General features: G+C 47.0%; 1 protein-coding gene and 1 long non-coding RNA gene across 16 annotated transcripts in view; one reads left to right on the plus strand and one right to left on the minus strand.

The window, feature by feature from the left end:
• NFIB (nuclear factor I B) overlaps window positions 1–25,488 on the plus strand; it is a 279,066-nt gene that overhangs the window by 78,236 nt on the left and 175,342 nt on the right. Inside the window, exon 1 of one of the 15 annotated variants that reach the window (XM_071802716.1) lies at window positions 24,309–24,888. The exons of 11 other annotated variants lie outside the window; for them this stretch is intronic. In XM_071802716.1, the coding sequence (XP_071658817.1) occupies window positions 24,859–24,888 (30 nt within the window). In that variant the 5' untranslated portion in view covers window positions 24,309–24,858. Of the gene's footprint in view, window positions 1–24,308; window positions 24,889–25,488 lie in introns of those variants that run through there. 3 more of the 15 variants (XM_065860920.2, XM_065860921.2, XM_065860917.2) reach the window with 3 other exon arrangements.
• LOC139826505 (uncharacterized) lies at window positions 2,584–5,596 on the minus strand. Its single transcript, XR_011736612.1, has 3 exons — window positions 5,371–5,596; window positions 4,386–4,553; window positions 2,584–3,048 (listed from the first exon to the last, which is right to left on the minus strand). It is a non-coding gene; the product is annotated as an uncharacterized lncRNA (long non-coding RNA).

Raw genomic sequence — 25,488 nt, forward strand, 5'->3', positions numbered from 1 at the left:
GCATAAGCATCTCTGCAGGCATCAAGCTTGCTGGTAAACCTGCTGGGATGATTTCATAGAAAGTTATTTTTCAGTTTGCTTGGTGAAGGAGCAGCACGCAGTGATATCAGTAAACAGTTTTCATCACTCACCACACCTCAATAAATTAAGAACTATGTTTAATTCTGGAGCCTTAATACAGACTTGTGTCCATAAGCACTATTGTATAGTACTTATGAGAGCTGAAGTGTAACAAGACTTTAATTATTTCAAGCATGGTATGTAAACTTAGTTGGTAATTTTTACCCTTGTTTCCTTTCGTAACATGAAGCTAATGGTCCCTTCACCTCCAAGGGGTTTGTGTGCAAGTAAATGAAGCCACGTTTGCAAGGCCCTTGTGCTCTGTGATGCAAAGGTGGATGTTCCCAGTGGAAGTGCAGGGGCAGAGGATGTGTCTCTTGGGTTGGGGTCAGGTGAGCCAGTGTTTGAGGAACAGCAGAGGGTGATGGTGACAGTGGGGCCAGCTGTTTGTCACCATGCATGAAGCAGGCTGGAGGTGCACTCTGCTGCCCTGGGCCTCCTCAGAGATGGAGAAGGGTGTTCTCACCCCAGAGGAGAATTCGGGTGAGCACAGGAGGGTGACATGAGGCTGGAGAGGCCAAACCAATACATGCCCACACGATCTGCCCCTGACCTCAGACCTGCCACCAGGTGCCTATGGACTGGTGCTGTGGTCTGCGGGGGATGGAGAGATCCTGAGCTTCACACCCAGGCTACTGGACCCACAGCTGCAAGAGAGGAGCACGGACAGGCAGGACGGGCCCCGCGGCCGGGAGGTCGACCCCCCAGCTGCGAGCCTACCCCACGGCCAGGAGCCGAGCCCCACGTCGCGGGCGGGCGACGCCGGAGCCGCGGAGGCGGACGGGCGGCGCTAGGCGGCGCGCTGGGGCCGTGCTGAGCTGCGCGGCCACGCATGTGCCCCCTCCGGCTCGGCCGTCCCAGCGCCGCCCGCCTCGGGCCCTGCAGCGGGGCGGGGGAGCCCGGGGGCCCGCGGCGGGGGCGGTGGCGGCGGCCTGTTCCCGTGCGGTCTGCTGCGCGGTCGGTTGCCCGCGTGTGGCGGGCGGAGGTGTCGCCGATGGCTCCGGGGAAGCCATGCCCTGCCGCAAGGGCGGGAGCGCTCCCCGCTTCTGCGCGCTGGCACGAAGAGGCTCTGCCAAATTAGGCGACTTTTCCTATGAGCAGGGTGAAAGCCCCGGGCGTCCTACAGAAAATCCCGTTCGGGCCGGTGGTCACAGGGGTGCGCGGGAAGGCAATAGCGGTGTTTTTGGGGTGAGGGCGAGGAGAGGTACGGAGCGGACCCCCGGGGCAGCCGCCGCGCCCGCCCGCCGCCAGCATCGCTGGAAAACTGCGTCCGCTCTTCCACCGGTTCCGTCAGCGGGGTTTCAAAATCCATCTGCGTTTAAGAATAAATGAGTAAACGCCACGAAACGGTCGGTAAAGGACAGCGGAGCCTGCACCGCTGCCCTGCGAGAGCCGCCGGCGCCGACCCGCACTCCCTGGGTTGCCCGGGGACGGACGGGAGGGGAAGGGCACCGCCCGGGCAGGTGCAGAGGCCATGGGGCAGGCCGGCGGCGCTAACCTCAGAAATCCCGTTGGCCTCATTCGGCGGGAGGTGCTTGGTAAGGTCTCGGGAAAATCTCCCTGGCCTGTGCGTGCGCGCAAAGATGTACACGGGGTCGTGCGGGGGCGAGGAGGTCCGGGACGTGGGGGGGCTGCGTCGCCTGGGCAAAAACCGTCCGCTTTCATTCTGGTAATCCGTCAACAAATACGAGGCAGAGTTGAAATGAAGCTTCCCCAGTGCACCCGTCGCGAACAAAAGACGCACGTCACCTCGCTCCCCATCACACCCCAAACTATGTCTTGCGTGGTGTTTGTGGGTTTCTTACTTTATATTTAGTCTCTTTACGGCGGCTTTAGTATTGTGTGAGGCCGGGAACGCATTTGCGAGGAATGCTCCGTTGCTCGCTGCCTGCCTTTTTACTGTCCCTTTTGAGAAGTGCTGCTTTGAGCTGCGCTTCTTGCCAGTGGTTCTGCCGGAGCGGAGCTGGCGACACGGAGAGGGGTGGGAGGGGGGAAGGGAGGCACAAGACAGCCGGTACCCCGCGCTCTCGGTGTCTGCAGAGACTCTCGCGTACCTGTGCCTCTCATTATGAGCTCGCATACAACCAAGGAGTCTGCTTGTTTTAAACACTCCGATCCGGCCGAGTGTTATGACAGAGAGAAAAATAGCGATTCAAAAAGAAAGCGCGTTAACTTGAGAAACGATGTCAGTATTGCACTCCGGTTTTTTAGGTTTTCCCTACCTGTCAAAGAGAGTTTGTTACTGTTCTCCAAGAACCAGGAAAAAGCAACTAAGATGCACTACAAATACAGAGAAATTAGAGACCTCTAATGTTCGAGTGGGCTCGATATAATCATACAAAAAGGTTACTGCAAAGTAAGAATAGGTATTAAATTTATCGATGCGCACATACAGGAAAAAATAGTGTTTTGTTTCCTCTATGCAATTTAGGAGCGTTAGTGATGAAATTAGTATAAGTGGGAAACAATGCGCATAATTACAAGGGAAAAAAAAAAAAAAAGAGGACAATAACGATTAAAAAGGACAGGGGGGTTAGCAGCGCACAAAACACCACGAAGACAGTAGGCTTGTTAGACACGAGGAATGTTTATCTAGATGGCTGTTCACTCGATTTCTTCATAACAAACACTACTTTTATAGCAAAGCAGTTATTGCTTCTAGTCATAACAATAATCGCTGTACGAGCAGGATTTTGCCTCTTTCTGTCGTGCGTAATGTTCGTATTCTGTTGCTGAGACTGTAATGATTTGGAGCGCCGACATTCGGGTTTTCGTCTTTTCTAGACATTCTCCTTACACATATTTCAACACCTCTGTGCAAAGAAGACTAGTTTGCACTTATTTTATTCAGTTGACTTCGTTCAGTCTCTGGCCCCTGGCCACGGAGGGCATCCTACATGAAGATGCTCTTGGCGGTAACTGAAGATCCTGTGAAGAAGATCTCAGTAATCAGGCACTGAATACAATGCAGTGTTTTTGCTAATGTGTGCGGGTGTCCAAGTGCAAGTGGTACGAGAACTTTCCAAATCTAGTCATGATTAAAACTCCTGTTGACATTTCTGCACCTCAGACTGTACCTATGCCTACATATAAATGCGTATGACATTATAATCTCAAGAACGCTAGTTTTTAAAGTCTGAATTACTGTAATTCACTCTCTAGGAAACATCACTTGAGAGAAATGGATTTCGCCTTTTCCCTTCCCGCCTACTTTGTTGCGTCCGTTCATTTAGCGCTATTCGTATTTATGTTGGACAGCTTATAGTTAAACACACAGTGACACGTTTTTAAGATGGATACAGCAGTAGTGTCAGCTGGAAGCTCTCGGACAACTCAGGGTGGGGGAGTGGAACGGGGGAATATTTAGACGCACTTTAAAGTACTGTTACCGAAACAGTAGCTGCAGGACTACATCTGGGAAGGAGAAGTGGGACTATTTAAATGATGTTTGAAGCGGACTCGATTTTTTAGTGCTGTTTATAAAGTGCATATAGAACTCCCCAAAACTGTTCAGCAAGTGCCGACAAAATGTATTTGTCAAGGGGACAAGAAGGCATGGCAGTGTTTTGATCAGTTCTTATTCTGATAGCTGGGCACACCGTTAGGGTCATCATAAGGGCAGCACCTACGGTAGATTTACTAGTTCAATATTGCAGGCATTTCCCTGCAACATTTTAGAAACGTTTCTTTATTCAGGCAAATGCTCCTGTCTACGTTGTTGAGAGTGATTGCCAAGCTAAGGGAGCCATTTCCTACAACAGGTAGTTTGACAAGGAAAACCGACGGTCTTAAATATCAAAGAGTAGCCAAACTGCTATGAGATTCAAAGCAGGGAGTGTTGGAACATTTTGTTCCAGCGAACAAGCTAAAAATAACAGCCCTCACCCGTGTTAGAAGAGAGTTGATTTGCCCACTTGGAAGGCCCGGTAGAAAATAGAAATTAAATTATTAATGTAATCAAACACAAAAATCTGCCTGAAGACTTGAAGGGTGAAAGAGTTTTGTTCTAAAGAGTCAGTGATTTAAAGAAGCCCGAGTCCAGAGCCGGAGCTTTGAACGATATCTGATGGGTTGCTGGGTGCTTTAATTTTACACCTTCCTCGTGGCACATCAGAATGCGTTAGAATAAGGTCATAATAATGCCAAACTGCACAGCCAAGTGTAATTCTGCTGCTCCAGCCGTTCTGCCACTAGGAGCCGAATCTGAAAGTCTCATTTTCGGTCTAAAAGCAAACTCCTTCCACAGCTTCACTTTTTTTACTTACCTGCAGGACAGGCTCTCTAAAGATGTCAGAAACTGCTTAGACATCCATTTTGGAGATTAGAGACTGAGTATGGTGCACGTCAATAAGGAAATGCTTAACGACATGACAATTACACTATCCACGTTATTGAGGTATTTGCTGCCATGTTAGAGACTTTCACTGTCCTCGCTGCGAAAAAAAGACAGCTTCGTTACTTTCACACCGTGGGGCAAGAAACAAACCAAACCAAACCAAAACAAAATACAAACAAACCCACAGCAGCAAAACGCGAAACACCCAGAGTTTTAATCCCTCAATCATTTTTTTCTGCAGGCAGGGAAAGAAGCTTTCCCCTTTTCCAATAAAAGCGTTTCCTGCTAGCTATTACTTCCCTGCTCCCGTGAGCCGCGTGGGGTTTGGTTTTGGGTGTAATTGTTTAAAGCACAATAGAGACGTCGTAGGAAAAACAGCCCACGCCAGCCCGACCGAGCGGTGCTGCTCCCCGGCACAGCCTCCCCCCGCCGCGCAAAGCCGCACTGCCCGAGGCTCGCTGCCGGGTTTCTCCGGCGGCCCCGGCCCCGCAGCTCCCGCTGCAGCCCCACAACATCCCCGCTCAGCGCCGCCGTCGCGCCGCCCTCGGGCACTCCCATGCTGGTCCCTGGGGCCGGGGCCGACCCCTGGTGCGGGTTGGGTCCCGGGCTGCCTCCAGCCGCGAACAGGCGGGTCGCCGCTCCGGCAACGGGCACCGGCCTTCCAGCCTTGCCGGCGAGGGCGGGCGGCAGCCCGTGTGCCACTCGTTCGCACTTTATTTTCACCTGGTCCGACACCTCAGGTTCTTAAAAACACCATGTCGTCCCCTCCCGCCCCAGACACAAACACAAGCTGCCCCTACCCTCGGCCACTCCGAGCCCCGCTATCCGAACGGGGAGGCCACCCCGACCTGCCCCTTGCCCAGAGGCTTTCCTCTCCCCTCCCAGCGAGTCGGGGCTGGACATTCCACTGTTACCTCTCTCTTGTCCGCCAGGAGCAGGGGGGAGTCCTGCAGCCCCGGCCCCTGCCCCAGCCTGCCTCCGCGTCCCGTCTGCGGGACTTCCAATACTTTTCCCCTCTGCCCTCTTGCATGCATGTCCGCCTGCATGCCTCCTTTTTATTTTCGCTGCCAGTGACTTAAGCCCAAGCCAAAGGAGGCACAAAGAAAAATACAGCCGTGGGCTCCAGGTCTATAAATACACTTCAGAGAGAGCGCCCAAAAGTTTGGAAGGAGAGAAAGGGAAAAGGCAGGGTACGGAGACAAGAGCTAAGGACCGCTCCGCGACTGCCGATGCTCCGGCTCTGCTCGGGTTTCGTGGAGAAGGACCAAGTCTCTTTGCTGTTTGCTTGCGTGGGCTGTTTTCGGGGGCAGGGCGGCAGCGGCAAAAGGTTCGGCACACTCATCATTTCGGGCTTAAATATATGAATTTTAGCGAAAAATGCCAGTCGATCGGACAACATTGCAGCTGCTATGGCGAGTGGAAACTTGCCTAACGCTGCTCAAGCTGCTCGTGGAGAGTGTTTCTTTTGTTCGATTTGGTGTGGGGGGGGAGGTTTGTTTGGTTTGGTTTGGGTTGGGGTTTTTGTTGGGGGGGGACGGGATGGGGAGGTGTTCAGTGTTGTTTTTGTTTGTTTTTTTTTTTTTTTTTTTCAGCTGGTAAAACCTAAGAAGTTGAACATTTCCTTGTTCTCTCCGCGGTTTGTGTGTCCACAGGCGAGGGAGAAATAAACAAGCAGTCGGCTCTTTAAAGGAGGAGTAGTGGCGTCCTTACCTGTCCTGCGTCATTGTCCCTTTCGGGACACTCGTAAGCGGGGCTGCAGTCCGCTGTAAAAGTAACACAGGGATGTCAAAGAGGAAATGGCCAACATACGTCTCCTGTCTCCTAAGTAAACATTCATGTTATGTTAGCTGCTTCTTTCTTCATCTTAGGTAAGCAACTGTTGTTAGACTGAAAGTAGTGCTCTTTCTTAGAACCGAGCAATACCCAGTTGTACTGTGCTCAGAACAGCAATAACAAAAGATTCGGTGAAATCTGAGTACACTGGATGAAACAGGGAGAAACCGATCCGTTTTTTTGGAGGTCGTCTATGCGGGAGCTTGGGATAGTGAGGAGGAAGCAGATCTGAAGGAAACGAAGCTGGCAAGCAGAGAAAGTGACATCCAGAGCCCAGGCAGCCTTTGAAAAGCCCAGGGAGGAACAAGCCAAACTGCTCTACAGCGAGGGTGCCAAGTGAAAAGCAGTGAGAGGCCGCAAAACCCCGTGTAGAACGATGCTGCCAGGAGCGGTCGCCCGCAGCGCCTCCCGCCCCCCGGCATGGGCTGCCCCTGCCCACCGGCTGCCCCTCTGCGGCTGGGGGCAGGGACAGGCCGTCACCCTCCGGGAGAGCGAAATAGTTGGCGGCTGCTATAAGGCAGAAATAAAGGAGGGTCAGGGAGCAAGGTCCAGGAGCCAGGAGGAGAAAGAGGGAGTTAATCAGAAGGAAAAAAATATATGGCAGCTCAGCGCCGAAGATTTGCAGGAGTTAGTGCTTGCTTTGCACACCAAGCACTAAGCAGGGGGGAGATATGCCTCCCCTAAAGAGCTTTGCAGGCTGCAGGTGTCAGAGGATCTCTTTTTGGGACCCTCCTACATCTCACACAGTTGCAGAAGGCAGCTTTACCGTACACTGCCACGAAACAGGGGGCTGGAGGTTCTTGCTTCTTGCCCTGCACCGTGCCACTCACAACCAAGGAGGAAGGGTTGACTCAGCTTGCCAGACTTTGAGATTTTTGTTTACTCAAGGGTGGTGAGAGTTGCCCACAGGGATTGTTTTTGGATTGGGGAAAGGATGAGGAGGCAGAAATCATGTATCTTGGAAAATTCACTGGTGGTAAACATCTGATGAAAAACCAGCACTGTGCAGTTTTCGTGGTAGTGGGCCTGGAGAATAATCCCCAACAACGCCTCCCTGGGTTAGCTCTCACCACATTTGCCATTCCACACGTGTAACATGTGGAGAGGAGGCTTCTCTCACAGGCTCAGGTGCTGCCGCCCTGCCACCACAACTTTATTGATCACAAAATTTCAGTAACTGCAGAGTTATTTTCAGGGGGTGGGTTGCATCGCCAGTCATCTCAGTCTGTCATCCTTCTCAAAGGTTGAGCAGGGAACTGAGGGTGGCTGAGGAGCTGCACACAGATGGGGATAAGGCACCCCACAGGTGTGGGCACAGCAGCAGCAAGGTGCAGCTCATCCTGCACCCTCAGCTGGTGTCCTCTCTCGCTGGCCAGTCTTCCAGGAGCAGCCTGCAGCCAGGGTTCTGTCTATTTAAAGCCTCTGCTGCTGCTGCAGACTCCAGGCAGTGTGTGCCAATCCCTTCAGCTTGGCAACATTATTTTTGGCTGTGTCTCCCTGCTGCAGCATAGGAAATACAGTAAAATTAAAACAAACAGAAAAAAGTGAGCACTCCCAGCAGGGGAAGGAAAGGAGCCCACAGATGCCATGTGTCTGCCCCACAACACTGTTCTGCTGTCACCTCCCCACCAGGCATGACACCTCCACCTGCCTGCTGTGGGGTGGCAGCTGTGGGGTGAGAGGAGGCGGCATGGCAGTGCAGCCCTGCACCGGCTGCCATGGGGCCTTCACCACCACTGTTGCTGGTCCTGGCCCTCCCAGGCTAAAAGAATGGACACCCGCCTGGTCTATGCTATGTGGGCAGCAACCTGCCCCAAGGGGGCTGCTGGGGATGAGCTTGGGACCACCCTGGACTGTAATTTAGGTAGCACAGACCTCTCTGTGCAAACATCACTGGCTCAGGGATGATGCTGGGTCCTCCTGGTGTGATCTGGCTTTAGTTTTCACCCTGTCTTCTGGGAGGGGTGGTAGGACATACTGCAGTTTTTGCTGATTTGGGTGGAGCCTGAATTCTGATGGTGTCCATTCCACTACCACAGTTAAGCCATAAAAACAGAGCAGTAATGAAAACAGTATTTAAGCAAATCTTATTCCTGAATTGAGGCCATGGGAGTTGTAGACACAATGCATACCAGAAACAAAGAAACCCGTGCTTTCCCAGAAAACTTTTATCTGTCAAAACTTCACAGAAGATATGAGAGGATGTGGTTTAGGGATGGAAAGTAAATCCATTAGGGAAAAAAGGAACTCCTTTCACTGGTGCAGAAGAAAACATCACATAACTTTGTAATGGGAAAGCACTGCTTGATTATGTTTTTTCCTCTAATCTACCAGCCTACATTTCCACCTCTATACAGAGAGCATGAAGATATGCATTTATGTAAAATACATTCTTTACTGAAAAATCAGTAGTATTTCTACTTAGAGGGTGTAAGTTAATTTTTCCACCTTCTCTGAAGATGCTCATATATTACTCTCCTTTACACACTGTAATGTCTTATAGAGCTTTCCCCATGCCCTTTATGTATCTCCTGCTGCTTCAGCTCCTCCTCTTTCCGACATATTTTTCTTTCTTTGGCTCAGTAAGAAGCCGAAGGAAGACTGGGAGGGCTCATGATAGAGATGGTGGGGGTGAGGGCTGGGAGGATAAAGAAAGAGGTAGAGCTTGCTTTGGTTTTGCCTTAGCAATCAGTACTGCTCTTGTGACAAAGCTTGCCTTTGCTCATCCTAGTCAGGCAGAGCTGCTCTCAGCCTAAACTGACCTCCTGCTGCTGGCAGCCACATCTTCCTCTGACTTTCTCTGCTTCCTCTACTCAAGAGTCAAGTGCTATCCTGCTCCATTGCTTGCTTGCGTTAGCACATATTGTACTGCAAAATATATTACTTTATTAATCAGTTGAGCTGTTTAACAGAAAGATTAATAGCCTTACCTTATTAACTTGAGTGCGTGTGTCTCTATATTCAGAGTATTCAAAGAACTACAGGGTATGATTAAGCTACAGAGAAGTTCCATTATAACTTTGTTTTCCATATGTTCAAAGCATTCTGAAAATGTCGCCTTTGGAACTCAAATTTCCTGTGTCTAGTAAAAACTATTAACATGTCAGTAAGTCTTCCTCTGTACACAAAACTCAGCCTTTCAGAAAATTCACCCTGTGTTTAAAGTATGAAGCAGGACTTACATTTTAGCTTAAATACATCGAAATAAAATTTTTCACTCTGAACTTACATGCCCTTGAGAGCCAGGATCATGCAGCTGGCTGCTGGTACAGACAGGATACAGGTTTCATTTTAAAATGGGCTTTGAGGGGCTTCCTGTATGGAGTAGCTGCTCCTGAAATCCAAAACTCTTATGCCAGGTTTTAGTAGCTCCTCAGTGCTGTCCTGCAGACCCTTGGGTCTGTACTATTTCACTCTTCTTCCTCCTCGTAGCTTACTTCTATGCAACACAAATTACCTGTGGTCAGTTGTGGCTTACACACATGTAACTCTCCCGTCATGTAGCTCATTCTATATTTACATGCTAGTCCCACCTTGCACATGCTGCTGAGGTTAAACAGCTCTTGACAAGACCAGGTTCATCAAAGAGTTTGTTTACTTCCTGATGTGATCATGGTTTACAGTTTAATTTTGGTAGGTGCATGGAAAACCAACACTGGCAGTAAGGCATGTTCAGAGACAGAGATGAGAAAGCCTGCTGTGATTTCAGGGTGTGCCATTATAAATCCAGTGAAGAACTGCAATTCTACCAAAATATGCCAACGACACACCTTGCTGTACACCTGTACAGCTGTGACTAAAGTGAGATTGAAGAATCCCTATGACTGCCTCAAATATCTGCTCTTCATCTAATTTTTTTTTTTTTTTTTTTTAAGAAAACTGTGACTCTTGGTTTAGCCACCATGGTTTCTTGTTTCTCCAGACCATGCTCCCTGTAACATTCACACCAGTGCAGCAGTGTAGAATGATACTTCTAAAACGTTGTCTCCCAGTCCAGACTGTAGATGCCCAATGTTTGCATGTAGTAAAAGTCCCTACCCAAGGCTGTGGAATTTGTTGTTCTTGAGGCTGTCCATTCACAACCTTACATCCTGAGAGAGAAGGAGAGAACAAATTTAACAGTCTCTGTAAAACTTCATCTTATTTTCCTATCAATGGCTGCTTAAATTCTCTCCCTTCCCTACTCAGGATGCTCGTATTTGCCTTTAACATTTAAAGTTTAAAATATCAATGCTTAGTAGGCTACTTGGCCAGAACAAACTTCCCATAGTTTACCAGTCCTCTCTCTACCATGGTTTGCTCTTCACTCAGAGCCTCATGCAGTGACAGGTGGAGTTTCTTACACCTGAGAAAGTAACTTGCCTTCTTACCAGTAATCTCTCCTTATTAACATACTGGAATGACCCCTCTGTCCATTTCCTTGCCTTCTCTTTCCAGTCAGTTAAGAAACTAATCTGAAATCCCTCCCATAATACACCAACGAGCTGGGAATCTGGTTGCTAGCAGACAACACATGGGCCAAATGGAGGGACAAAGAAAAAGGTCTGTGGTCTTGCCATGTCATAGAATATAAAGAAGCACTTCTTTTGTTTCTTTAAATAGAGGACAAATTATATGCTCTTTGTTTTTCCTGGAGGTCAGTAAACAAAGCAGAGTCAACAGAGTACTACAAAAGAGCTGATAGATGCATGAAGTAGATATAAACTCTAGACAGAAGTTGGATGAACATTTAAGCCAGTGAAGTGAGGAAGAGCAATAGCTACAAAACAAACAAACAAACAAACAAACACACAAAACAACAAAACAAAACAAACACAAGCTATGGAAAATGAGGAAGGTAAAGTGATCTCTCTTTAGGAAACCTGAGATACAGTTCTCTGACTAGGACTGGAAGAGCATGCAGGAAGGGAAAATAGAGAAAGGAGCTAAGTGGCTGGTCACTACCACAGTTTCCAAGGCAAGGGTTTCCACTCCTGAAGCATAACCACCTCCAGTATTTTATGAGTGCTCTCTCCTGCTTGTTGCCTTCTTGCACAGCCAGTCCAGTCACCAGAGAGTACAAGATTTTCAGTTATTGCAGGACTGGAAGTAGGTACTGCTTCCCATTTACACTGTTCCCACCCAGCCCTCTGGTGTGTGGTCAAAGAGAAGCAGAACTCTTCAGAAATCCTTCTCAACTATCAGTGTGGTTATACCACCAGCACTTACTGGAATAGCAGATCTGTGTCTTTAAAAATGGTTATTATAAGCAGTTGGAGTGCCTGTAATGCTTCTAAAAAATCTTAAATAACACATCTTTTTGTAACAGTTTTATTTTAATATTTTAAAAATTGTTTAGGAAATTTATTAAACTATCTTCATAGGCATTCCCAGCCATATGAATATTCAGGAGAGAAGTCATCAGGAAGACTCTAACATATTCAGGTTCCTGATTGTCAAAAAAGCAATGGAAAATACATCCATGGGTACTGGAGGAGTGTGCTGTGTCCCATTTTACTTCCATAGCACATTTTCTCTTGCACATTACAAGCAATGCAAGTGTACGTGCAGCCAGCATTTTCCTTCAGTTCTTTCCCTGCTTACTGGACTCTACCCTATTGACAGAGAGCATACTCTCGAAGGTCTACTGTGCCTTGAAAACTGATGGAGAGCCTCAGGAGTCCTTTTCCTTGGAGACATTATGCAGGATACTGCAGAAGGCAGGAGAAGAAATGACACTGGGTACACTTTTATCCAGAAGTGATTTGGTAAGGAGGACTGCCTTTTCTTTAGCCTGCTGAGTTCACACTTCAGCACTCTCCTCCAGCTGACACTCTTCTGCTGGCAGCAGCGATACCAGCATGAAGAGGGCAAGAGGTGTTTCTTAAAATGATACATGTCTTGCTGACATCCATACTTTCGGGAGGGAGTAAGATCCCTGCTGTTTAAACTAGTGAATATCATTTCTGGGACAGCATCATGCTGGCCGTCTTTCTACTCTGTGGGTGATAGAAGCCTGCGCTGTCTTTCAGGCTGACACAGCAAGGTTTTCTCTGTGATGGGTGAAGTATCCACAGTGTTACCACTGGCTGTGGGGCAGTTTGTGAAGCCCAGTCTCTTAAACCGTAGCTATTATTTTAAACACCTTAGCAACAGGAACAAGATCATAAATCATATCCAAAGTCTTTGTTACCATAAGCTCTTCAGCTCTCTTGCTGACACCATGGCACAGACCTGTACAAGTCTAGATGAAAAAGCCACCAGGTGGCAAAATCATCCACTCTGGACAAAAAATGTCTGCCCTCGCGGGCAGATCCTGGAGATGGGGGACAGGAAAAGTTTGTGGTCAAGCCTCATGTGTATTTCATTTTCACGAATAAATGCTCAATGTCCCAAGACTACACACTGAGAGGATAGCTTTCTTTTGCACAGACTGTCATGTTGATGTGCCTACAGAGAGCCCATAGCGACTGCAGCATGAGATAAGTGTCTGCCAGACCATCACATCAGCACTCATCAGCAGAAATAAGCTCTCATTTTTTTTTTTTTTTTCCCCGGAGATCTCAGTGTAAAAGTGAGATGTTCACATGAAAATAACCTTTGCTACCTTCCCTAATCTCTCCTGCATCCTGCTACAAGAATGCTAACACCACATTCATGAGTAGCTGATGCAGGTCCAGGCTGATGTAACAGGAAAGGACAGAAATGAAAGTGAGAAGCTGGATTAGCAGGCTAAAATTATGTTTTCACAGGAGTTTGTAGGCACAGAGAAGTTCTTCCTCTGACCATTTTGAAAAATACTCTCAAGCTGATAAGTGCTAGAAGCCTTGGAAAACATACTCAGAAATCCTAGTGCCAAACGTATGCTAGGACTAAATCTGATCACCTACATGACTGAAACACAGTTAGAATGTGTTACAGGAGTATGGGCCACGGGCAGCTCTTCAGGTGCACATTCATATATGGGTTTGGTCAGCTCAGGTAAACATGCTCATGTTCAGAGCAATAAATATTCTGTCAAGTCAATTTGGATGCTGTAAGACGCACCTCAGAAATAGTGGGGTATGTGAAGTTTAGTGGAAAGAGATCCCTTAACTGGAGCAGGAAGGAGACTTGGTTCTGATAGACTGGTTTGCAAAAAATAGAAAACCAAAATAATTGTCCTCTAAGGGCCTGTCCTGGCTCCATTTTACAATGTTCTGCAATTTCTAAACTTAAAAAAACAAAAATGTAAACCAATCAAAAAACACCCCCCCCCCCCCCCCCCCAAATCTGCTACAAAAATACAGCTGCTACAAAGTCAGTTAATGTGCTGCTGGTCTGTTCACATAGCTTGGCTGAAAACGCTGTAAGGCAAAAGTAACAACAAAGATGTGCACCCCTTCCCTTCCTGTTCACCTTAATGAGGTGTGAACACAAAAGGCTCTGTATGCCATTTAAATGCTACCATTAAGGCTCAGCTATTATTTTTTCTATTAAAAACAATGATGTTACAGTTTCTCAGCAATCCTGTGTATCAACACAGGCAAGGGTCTGGGGGAAGAAATTAAACTTTGCTGTATGTTTAAGGACTGCTGAAGAACTGAAAGCAATCTGTTGTATGGAACGTATAGGAAAATCTTTACCTTTTCAGTGCTTCACTCTGCAATCTCCTAATCTTCTTTTAATTTGTTCTGGTGATGATGCAGTTGTGTGGTGATATTGTGAAAGTGCTTCCAACATATTTTAACAGAAGTACGGGATTAAACGAATAAAAGCACATAGTATGACACATTTAACTAGGCAGAAATAGATACTGTGCCTCAGGATTCTGCAGTTGCTTTCCCGTACAATGAAAGGGAGGCTGACTGCTGACTAAAAGTGTATATGCTGTATTTCCTCTCTTGCATTGTTTTATTTTCCAAAGTGAGAAATCTGATCTGCTGTAATTGGTAACAACTTTGTTACTGCTTGTCGAGGCCTCAGGATTTTAGAAATAATTTTATGAAATCTCCTTGAATTCTCCCTTCCCTAATATGCCAGAGCAGCTTTGGAAACAAATGGCACTTGTCACTGCTGTGAGAAGTGGGACTCTAGGTTTTGCATGGCAGTGCAGGGAACTACTAACATCAGCCTCTATAAATTTGTTGACCAGCATTCCCCATCTCTCTGCCCAGTGTGTTTTACCCTAGACTGCAGAGTACTTGCCTGGGGGAAGCAGCAGAAGAAACCATTTCACCCATGCCAAGCTCAGAGTTATAATTCTGCCTAGTTGCTAGGAAACTATGCAGGAGGCTCAGTGGGGCTGGGAGCCTATAAAGAAACGCATGGCAAAAGTATGAACTTTCAGAAATAATGAGCAAGTGTTGTGCATATGTGCAAATCGTGGATTTTTCCATGGTGGATTGTTCAGATGAACCTGAATGGGTTGTTGCAGGAATAGCAAGAGTAGCCATTCCCTGAAAAATGTGAAGCTCCTACCTCGGAGCTGGTAGTTCGAGAGCAGGTTTTTTTACACGTGCAAAATGATGTATTTAGCCAAAGCTACCTGGTTTTCTCCATTGTCTTGTTATGCATGAGGATGGTTGTATCTCTCATGCACATAGCTGAGTGCTACTGAAACTCTGCCTACTGTATTGTCACTTAATGTGATCCTTGTTTACTTGGTTTATGCTGTGGCTGCACTACTCATAGAATTTACTGTTGAACCAATGGTATGCCAGATCCTCTTTCACTCATTTTATTTTCCTGTCCTGTTGATTAGTGAGGAAACCCTAAAATAAATAAATTTTAATAAAGAAAATTCTATCAACAGCTTTGAAAATAAGTCTTGAAAAATTATATCTTTCTTACGAATTCTGTTACAAAGTTGTCAAATAATTTTTTATTGTTATTTTTTTTTTTTGTGGAAATTTTGCAAGTGAATCTATCTCCCTTCGGATTATTATCTGCTCATATCCAGATAGATAATCAAGTATGTAACAATTATCCATGGAGGAGAACTATTTAGAGTATTTTCATGTTTCATCCATTATGAACATTAAAAAGTATCAAATATACAGATATATAATCTCAGAAGACAAAAAAAAAAATTCAGAATCAACAGAATCTAAGGTCACGCTGTTACAAATATATGAGCTTTTGACAATATTTCTGGAAAATAAAGTCATAATTGTAACATGCTAGTGCTACACAATTGAAAAATAAAAGGCAATGGAAATTATACATGATGCAATTTTTGAACTTAAAAATAAGTTCAAGAAAGTTGTCTATGACAAACAATCCAGACTTAAACTAAATGGAGTAACTATGGCAGCTTTGGGCAACAAAATTTTTCTTTCTAAAAGACTACAATATCCATTGCTTTCTCTCATGCCATTATTTCTCTCATGTGTTCTAATATAAATAGTTGCGAATTGTTTGCTAAATCACTTGGAGAGTTAGGCTTAGTAACTATATAGGCTCAACAAAAACAACAAAAAAGAGAAAGCTGCAGACAGTAATTGGCCTGTCTACCAGAAATTGAATCTTTGTGAGCAATCGCAGCAACAGCACCAAAATTAAACCTACAAAGCAACAAAAACCGTGGAAATCTATCATGAAATATTGCCGAATTTCTTGTAATAAACTCTGTTAAGTATTGCTGACCAGTGCAAATCATTAGTTGTCTGTGACTCTGTGACTCAAAGATTGAATTCTGTTTCAAAGAAAAAAAAAATCAACACCCATAGATTCTGTCTGGCATGGAGAAAGGTCTGCTCTCCACTGGACTGACTGGCTGTCAGAAAGTTTACAAAATCTGTGCCACAGATAGCATGAACAATCATTTCCCCCATTCACTGAACAGACAAATACATAATTTAATTTTTCTAGGTGCAGCTTCTTCATAGAAGAATCAGAAAAACAAAGACAAAAAAACACCCACAGTGATTATTCTTAAGTCTGAAAGCTTGTGTTTCTTATTTTTTTTCCTATTTCATGGCAATTTGTACTTCATTCTGAGAGTGGAATGTATTTTTAGCAGCTTAAAATGTTTTTCTTGAATCAAACAAAAGAAAATGGACTTCCTGAGAGGCCCCCGTGTTCCCAGCAATGGTCTCCAAGCAATTATGAAGGTTCTTTAGGGTTTGTACTGGGCAAACAATTTTTAACAGGAAGGAACGTATTTGTTATCTGCCTGATTAAAACTCTTCACACACTTTCTCCTCGTGCAGTTTTATTTATTTCATTCTAAGTGCCTTAACCCTGTAGGAAGTTTTAGATGTGAAATCCTTCCTCTGCGAGGTGCCTTACTGCCTTCGGGTTTGGGCTGCAGAACAATTTCTCCGAAGTCTATCCTGCAAGGAGGGAGCAGTATGATGTGACAGTTTATAAAAGGTATCTCAAGCCACGGAATTACACAACCTGTCTTGCAAAAGCCTCTTACGAAGATACGTGTGAAGAAATGTATTTGTCACCCGTGGCTTGTGAGGGCTAAACTAAAATATTTTGATATTTATATTTTAAAATGCGATTGGAAGCAATTTAATTCTCCGACTCTCCCGGCCTGCATCCATCGACCCGTTCAGCGCACGGTGCTTGTCTCGGCTGGGGGGGGCTGTTACACCCCCAGTCCTCCCAAAGCACGGCCGTGGGACTCGACACCGAGACACTGCAACGGGGCGAGCGGCGGGTGTCACCCCGCGGGTCTCACCCCGCGCCTGCGCTCGCCCCCGCCCGCTGTCAGCGCTGCGGACGCGGCCGCGCCGCCGGGCGGACACCGACTTCCCCACTCCTCGTACCGCCCCGCCTAGCCCCGCCCCACGCTCCCCATTGGCTGTCGTGCCCCCAATATGCAAACGAGCGCAACGGCCCCGCTGCGTCCGGCAGCCGCCAGGCGGAAGCGGAGAGCCGCGCTTCCCGGACTGCGGTCGCCACCGGACACGGAATGGGGGGCGGTGAGCAGTGAGCGGCTGCGGAGCCCGGTGCCCAGGTTGTAAGGAGGCCCGGGCCGCCGCTGGCCACCAGCTCCACGCAGCGCCGGGGGGGACGGAGGGACGCGTGCAGTGGCACGCAGAGTCAGCCCAGCCATAATCTACAGATCTATCTATGTGTGCGTATGTGTATATATTATATAAAAGTAAAAAAAAATATATATATTTCCTTGGACAGCGTTCAAGCCCGCCACCACCGAAACGTGCTCTCCAGCCTGGCAGCTGGAAAGAGGAAGGAAGAGTGGGAGGAGGGGGCTACCTGCGGAATGTGTGGCTCTCCCGCCTTCTCCCTCACTGCGGCCAAGAATTTCCATTGCATTCGGTGTAAAGCAAAAAGCCGGCAACAAAAAAAGCCAACATCCAGCCTGAGCAAATAATAATACATACTTCCCCCTCCTCCCCCCAAATCAATGACAACAAAGAGACCAAAACAAAAATGAAACACCCCACCTCAAAAGGCAGACGGCCAGTTCTGTTTGGTGGGGGGCTTTTTCCTTTGGTTTGGTTATGTTTTGTGTTTGTTTTGTTGTCGTTTACTGTTGTTTGTTTTTTTGTAAGTCTCTAAAATACTGAGTCCTTATGAAAAGAATAGATTTGTTTCCTGGAAAATGTGAAGACAAACGGCCCGGTGGTGTGTGTTGCAGATTTCAAGATCTCATTTATGTAATTCAATGTCCTTTTTAATATAGATATATATTCAACTTGCTTGACTCTTGCTTTGTAATTCCTCCAGGCTGAGATTGTGTCTCTGTGGTTTCAAAGTGGATGTTATACCTTCTTCTTAAATGCTGATAATCACTTCTGCTTTACCGGATGAGATATGAGTGGTGGATTGTTTATATTTTGCTTTTTTGGCAGCTTTGGTATATGGGTCACGCTTTTATGCCAGGAATCAGTTGATGGAAGTTTGCGTCCAAAAGTGCTGAACTTGGCACATTTCCTGCTTCAACTTTCCCCCCTCCCCCTTCTTCTCTGGCAGGCAACTATCAGTTAAATACTGGAAAGGATTAATGCAAATGCTACTTTATTTGTACCTTGCAGACAGTTCTTTCCCCCTCTTTCTTGTTGATGTAGAGATTGCTTCTTTACTCACATTTTAATATAATATTTGCTCTCTGGCTGTCTTGGTGGTTTTCGTAGTTAATGGACTGCAGTATTAATGTATAATGTTGAGGAAACGGCATCGCTGCAGTGTATGGTCTGCTCAATAAATTGTCTGGAAGCTTATGCTGGTATCTTTCAGGCTATGTTGCAGGATACAGTGCTCGGGTGGCATTTCTGGCTTGGTTTTTGAAGTTGCCTTAGAGGTGTTTGCTCTCCGCTCCCCCCCCTCCCCCCCCCGCGTTTTGTTGTAGGACCTGTGTGTGTATTTTAATTCATTCCTTTCTCTTGCGTGTCTGTATGTGTATGAGTGTGTGTGTGTCTGTGTGTGTCTGTCTGCTTTCCCTCTTGTCCTCTCTTCGCCTGTGTGTCTGGGCCACATTTTAATGCACAATATCCCATCCATTAAGTTGTGGTTGAATGCGGAGTGTGTGAGGACTTGGCAGCTCTCAGGTTGAAGGGGGCGGGGAAGCCAGTTTCGACTCTGACACAAGATGCCGATGTGGCGTGATCTGAATTATTATTAGGGTTGCGAGCGTGGCCATCTTATCCCGCTTCTGGAAAGGGCTGCCATTGAACTTGAGACGGGACAGACAAGATCTCCAACTTTTTTTTTTTTTTTTTAAGTACAGTAGCTAGCAGGGAAAAGGCGCCAAAAGACACAAGATTAACCCGTATTTTTCTCTGAAGCGTTTTTGAGCTGCAATGCTTATAATTTTAACATTTAATCATAAGAAAAAAAAAAGCACTTTTATAATTCTAATTTGGGCAGACATTTAAATCCAGCTTCTAGACACCACTCCCTGTGCCCGCCCCCCTCCGCCCCACTCAAAATCTGGCAAGTGATTTAAACTGTCAGAAAAGATGGTGCTGAAATGGTACTGTTGTTGTCTTTGCTGCTGTTTATATCCACGGCATTTAAGATCAGCAAATGTGAATTTTAAAATAATTTACTGTATTGGGGTAAGAGGGTTTCATGCCTTTGAAAGGCTGAGAATGTGACCCACAGTGAGGACAAAAACTGCACAGTTGTGTAACCCAAAACGTTGTGGTTTACAGCTTTACACTTGAGGTTTGAGGTTTTCATCTGCTGGTCTGGGAGCTGTGGAAAGCTCAAGCATTCCAGTCCCCATCAAACCATCTGGGGATAGAGGTCAAGCACGCACACCCTTTGTATATATGTGTCACTGTATGTAGTCAATAGTGTGCTTATTTTTCATTGTATACATGCACACTTCCTATCTGATAATAATCTACACAGTTTATACATAGTGTTCTTCTTCTGATCACTCTGAAACAAACAAAAAAAGGTGCTAGTAAATATAGAATAAATATATTTGTAGGTATTATACTACACTGTCTCAGAGTTTTACTGATTGCTGTTTGTGCTTTAATTAATAAATACCTTACAATTCGACTGTGTATGACAAGTATAGAGACTTCATAAACTAATGTGTTATCAATTTGCTTATTTAACTAGTTATGTTTATTCCCTAGATGTTTTCTAGCCAACTTTCTGTGCATGTGCATACATCTATAGATACACATATATCTATATGCACACACAATACTATACATAAGACTACTCACCAAGGCTTTAATTATGCCCAAGATGTGAAACTTTTCAGTTTAATGTGTGTGTACAAGAAAGCTTCAAAGCATGGAGACAAGTCATACAGATAGAATTGCCATTAGGTAACACTATGATAATATAATATAATTAAGGTTGTTACATGTAGTTGACATAAATTATACTGTATTTGTGCTGCCGAGTGTTTATGTGTGTATTTAAGTCATTGTGTATCTAATGAACATAGGTGTGAACGGCATTTTCTAACAAAGCATGAAAAAGAAGTTAACAGAATTGCTATTGAACTAGATAGAACACTGTAAAGCTCATCTTTTGGATCACAGACACGTCTAAAGTGTAAGTTTTGGAGTTGATTCTCAGATATTGAATCTTTTAGATGAAATGCCATATGCCAGAATCAGTTGTTCTTATTTTCACAAGGAGACTACTGGAATTTTAGTGAAAATTTGATTTCTTAGAGGCTGGGTATGTGTTTATTTGGATAGTGGGCCAAACTACCCAATTGTATCCTGAGAGAATCTTAGGCTGTGTGATTCAGCATTAGCAATACCTTTGTCTTTGATTTTTGATGCATGATAGTAGCCTTGTGCTCCAGAACTTAGAACAGTTGAGCAGTTGTCTGGGCTAAGGGCATCAGCTGAAACTCTGCTTTAGAAAGCATGTAGGTGGCCTAATTCGCCTTTCCACTTTTTAATATTATTATCTCTGAAGTCCAAGCGCAGCGCCAATTTACAGCATCTGGTAAAGTTTGTGAGCATTGTCTGTGAGGGAGAGGGGGAAAAACTAGGCTTTCTGTGCAAGTTTGGCATACCAGTATCTGCACCGCTGGCAGGAAACTGCTCTGGGGAGCAAGGGCAGGTTGTGGGGAGCAAGCCTGTCTGCCCATGGTGTCAGAAAGCCTTTCTGGTTCTTTCCTGAGATGAACGATTGCAGATCCTGCAGTGTGGACAGTGGATGCCCTTCTATCCTGGCCAGCCTGGCAAAAGGTGGGTAGGAGGCATGGGGGGATGTAGGATGGTTGCACACTCTCAGGGAAAGTCATTTACACACACCTTCAGTATTTGCCACTTAATGGTGTGAGAGGTGCCTTTTCTTCTTGAACGTACCTTTTTGTTGCGTGAAGTTCTCCAGCACCCATGTGGGCGGCTGTGTGTGTCCCCAGGCCTGTTTTACCAGTGCTCATATCGCATCCTGTCTGCCGGCGGGATCGCTCAGTCCATCCTGGCTCCACAGAGTCAATAACAGCTCCCGCTGTCTCTCACCAGGAAGGTCAGATGGTGACTTTTATTTTCTTAATCGCCAGCATTGAAATGATAGCTGAACTTCCAGCTACGGCATGGAGGTTGGCATATCTCTGGCAGCAAGGACAAAAAGCAACTGTCCCCCAACCTGGAGCTTCAAGGGTAGAGAATTTGCAGCAGTAGTGGGGGTTTTAGTGTATAGGGTGGGAAAAATGTGTTTTTAGGGGGATGGGGAGTTACTGCAAGTCAGAACTTCAATTGAATCAGTTTCCCCACAAAGGCATGCCAGGGTCCAGCCACCATGGCTGCTGTCATTGCTGCATTAATACCATGTTTCTCCAGGCTAATCGAGTTCCCACAACCCTCTCTATGTACCTCTGCAAGGAAGGTGTAGAGAGTTGCTCTTTTTTATTATTTTAATGGAGTTCTTTCTCCATTCTGGAAACAATTCTTAGCTTACTTTCCTGTCGAATGAGCTGGGGTGAGGGTGTGTTGGGGTGGGGGTGTGGAGGCTTGTGCACACATATGTGTCTGTGTGTGGAGAGGGTTCTCCCAGGAGAAAGCCTCTCCTGTACAAGTTCCACTGGGATTGACCAGGAAGAACAGAGCCAAAATATTGCTTTTGGGTGTCCATTCCAGCCTGCTTTCACTGATGCAGTAGGAACCTGTGGGCCAAACTGGAGGCAAACCCATGGCGACCTGCATCATGTCTACCTTGCCTCCTAGGTCATGCAGATGACAGGATGCTGCTTGAGCCATGCTGGACAGGCAACTCCGTTTTCTTCAGGATGACTTCACATGATGGGCCTGCTCAGCCCTGGCCAGCACACTGGCTCTGGAGAGGGTCTGGCTTTGCTCTGATCCCCATCAGCGCTACTCTGGGGGGTGCTGGCCATGTGCTGCAGGGCTGGCTGGGCCTAGCCCCCCGTTGTCTGCTAGGGTTAGAGATGCAAACCTATCCTCAACCAGCTCCTGTGGGGATGCAAACCCAATCTCACCATGACTCCACCACCCGTTGCAGCAGTAAGGGCTCCAGAAAGCACCCAGCTTGGTGTCTGCTCTTACCTTGCTCCATTTATGTTTTCCTGGTTGCCTCTGCTTGCTCCCGGGACCTTGTCAGGCAGTTCTTGCTTTTTGTGCACAGGTATCTAGCACAAAGTTGTTCCTTGGCCAGGACCTGGGAGGGAGTGGGGCCTTCTACAGGTCCTGCCTGGAAAAGGGGAGACTTCTCCCATCTATGCAGCTCATAGGGGCAGCCTTGCTGATGCGGTGTTGTAGGCTTGCCCTGATCCTTGTGGAGGGTGTGTGTGAGGGAGAAGAGGGATGGAGGGGGGTTATTACGGTTTTAAATCAGGTCCATAATAATGGCTTGTTTTGTAAGGGTTCAAGCACTCAAAGAGGTGTGTTCAAGGACATCAGTGCCTTTGTGCCAAGTGGAATGTCTTTTATAGTAAATTAACTCCAGGTAAATTGAAGATTTATTCAAAGGGAAACTCCAGTATTTAAAGCTGGTGTTATCAGCTTTTTCCAATGTCTGGGTACAGGAAAATATGATAGGATTTGGGGTGTATTCCACACCAGATATGGAAATTAATTTTGCTCATTGTGGCTAACCCCGAGTTTGCCTCATTGCTGCTTACCTAAGCGTATGCTCTGTAACTGTCACTTACCGATGTGATCTGTAGAAAGGAAAATGCGTGACTGCTGCCTGAACCCTGCAAATCTGAGGGAACTCGGCAAATGCAGCCAGAAACGGAGCTGCAGGGATGCGGTGTGGATTCTGCAAGGGTTAACACGTTGGGGTCTTGATATTTTCTTTGACATTACCTGTCTTATACTGGTTCTCTCCTTTCCCCGCCCATCCCCCTGCTTCTTTTGGTTTGTAAATTTACGGGAATTGCAGCTGGTAGACTTGGCAAGCTCCCCTCATTAAGAGCGCTTGTTGAAAATGGGCTGTGTTTGAGCATTTCCCTAATGAGGACAGGACGGGGTTAAAAAGTGACCATTTCATGGTTGACTTGAACTTGCCTACTTGCCTTGATGTGTCGTTGTGAAATGCCTGACGTGAATAAACTCTCACTTTGGGCAAGGAGGAAGTCAGCGGTCTCTTCGGGACGCCGCCGGGGGCTGCGCACCGGCAGCGGGAGGCAGCGCCGGTGAAGCTCAGCCGCTCGTTCCCGCAGCCGGCAGCGGCAGCACTGGGGGGGTGTGAACACACAGCGAGCACTCCCCCCAGCTGTGAGCCGCATCGCAGCCCTCATCACAAGAGCAGAAACAAGTTTCGTTCACTACTTTCTCTTCCTTCCCCAGCTCCCCTTGTAAAAGCTGCCCAGGAAGAATGAAACCAGACCCCGAGCCCTGTTGCTGCTGGGGACCCGGGACGCCCCCGCCGTCCGGCAGCAGTCTACGAGCGCGGAGACAGCAGTCACCGGCAGTGTCGGCCAGGGGCCCCTCCTTTAGTGGGGCGGCGGAGGGGGCTGCCTTCCCCCGCGCCCCCGCGGCGGGGCGGGGGCCGCCAAGGGGGGAGCGGGGGCGTCTGAGACCGCGGCCGCTGGCAAGATTGTACCCCGAAAGGAGGGAAAGGAAAAGAAACCTCCTGCAGATAGCAGCCCCCCCGCAGTCTTCCCGCCCCCTCCCCCCGCTCCTCCGGAACTTTCTCCCACCAGAAGAGAGGGAAAATGAGGGATGTTTGCAAAACGTGCGAGTTCCTTCTGCGGCGTTAGATGGTGATTAATAAAGAGGGAGGGCAGAGGAGGGGGATCTGGTGGAGAAAGAATGTGTTTTCAGGAGGAGGAGGAGGAGTGTAAGCGATGATTGTGTAATTAAATAATTTAAAAAGTCTCATTTGGGGAGAGAGCTGGGACGGGGTCCAGAGGGTGTAGCCGGCGAATTTTTCAACTTCCAAGTTTTGCAGAGTCGGGGGAGGGGGGCGAGAGAGGAAGGGGGACACGGCGGGAGCAAATCGTGAGGGAGCGCGAGGGGAGAGATTTATCGTTTGAATTTCCAAGAGATCATTTTTATTACAGTGGGCGTTTGGAAAGCAGCCTCTCGCCATCGCTGCGGAGCGAGGGCGGGCGGAGGGAGCGCACAGGGGCCGCCGGGGGAGCCCGCAGCCCGCGCCACCGCGCGCTGCCCGCCCGGGGCGCGCTCCCGCGCCGGCTCGCGCCCGCCGGCACGATCGCTGCCCAGCGAAGTTTAGCCTGCCATCACTCTCCGGGATTTTCCTGCTCCGCTCCGGGCGGTAACCTTGAACTTTCGAGAGCGTGGTGACAGTGCCGTAACAACCCACCATCACCAACTCCTTAAAAAAATAAAAAATAAAAAAAAAAAAAAAACAACAGGGCCAAACAAAAAAATCCTCCCGCCCACCCCCCCTCCCCGAGTCCTTCCCCCCTCATCTGCAAAACAACCAGCAGCAGCAGCAGCAGCAAAAGCAAGACTCCCGCGCCGCCGACTACAAGAGGGTTAAAAGTGTAGATTGGATTTCACCCCGGGAAATCTAGCACACGGAGTGAACTTGAATTTTTGGCTATTTAAGGAGGACTGGGGTTTGTTGTGAAGTTGCGGTGATCCAAGACAGAGCCCCGTCCTGATTGATTTCATCTTCCTTGAGTCTCAGATGACTGTAAAATGAATAGATGAAATTATTCCTTTTTGAGGCTTTTCTTAGGGGCTCTCCGGGCAGCGTGTTCTCAAAGCGAAGTCATGATGTATTCTCCAATCTGTCTCACTCAGGTATAGATGCGTTTTATTTCATTTATTTGTTAATTTACTTATTTATTTTCACCTTTTTTTTTTTTTAATTTTGATATGTGAGTTGTTAATGAGTCATTGCTAGTAGTTGTAACGGGTTAAAGCACAGTTGTAACTGCTTGTCAGATCCCAACTCCTCTCGCAGGAGGGAATAGTAGAGAATAAACTGTACCAGGCCATTGTTTTGGGGAGATCCATTCAAAGTGTCACCCGTAGACAAATACTGTTAATTGTTGGTGCATAGGAAGTCAAAGGTTAACAAAATGGAAATGAGCATAATTACGGTAAAAAGCTGGTTTGAGAAGTATTTATTTGATTGGAATTAAACGATTTGCTCTCTTTTCAGCTCGCCGGTTTAAGCAGAGTCTAATGAAGGGGTTTGAAAGGAAAAGTGCTGTTTTTGACAAAAAATGAGCGCTCGCCGGTGCGAACTAATCCCGTCTTATGCTTAATTAATAATACGTAGCCTGCCAACAGCGAGGGCGATGTGCGTGGGGATGACCAAGCTGTGCACCGTTTTCTTGTTCGGTTGTGCAGGAGCGTGGCATTGCCCCCCTCCCAGCGAAAGTGCAACGCTCGCGG

Source organism: Patagioenas fasciata, chromosome Z (genome assembly GCF_037038585.1).
Source record: "Patagioenas fasciata isolate bPatFas1 chromosome Z, bPatFas1.hap1, whole genome shotgun sequence".
NCBI classification, from domain to species: Eukaryota; Metazoa; Chordata; class Aves; order Columbiformes; family Columbidae; genus Patagioenas; species Patagioenas fasciata.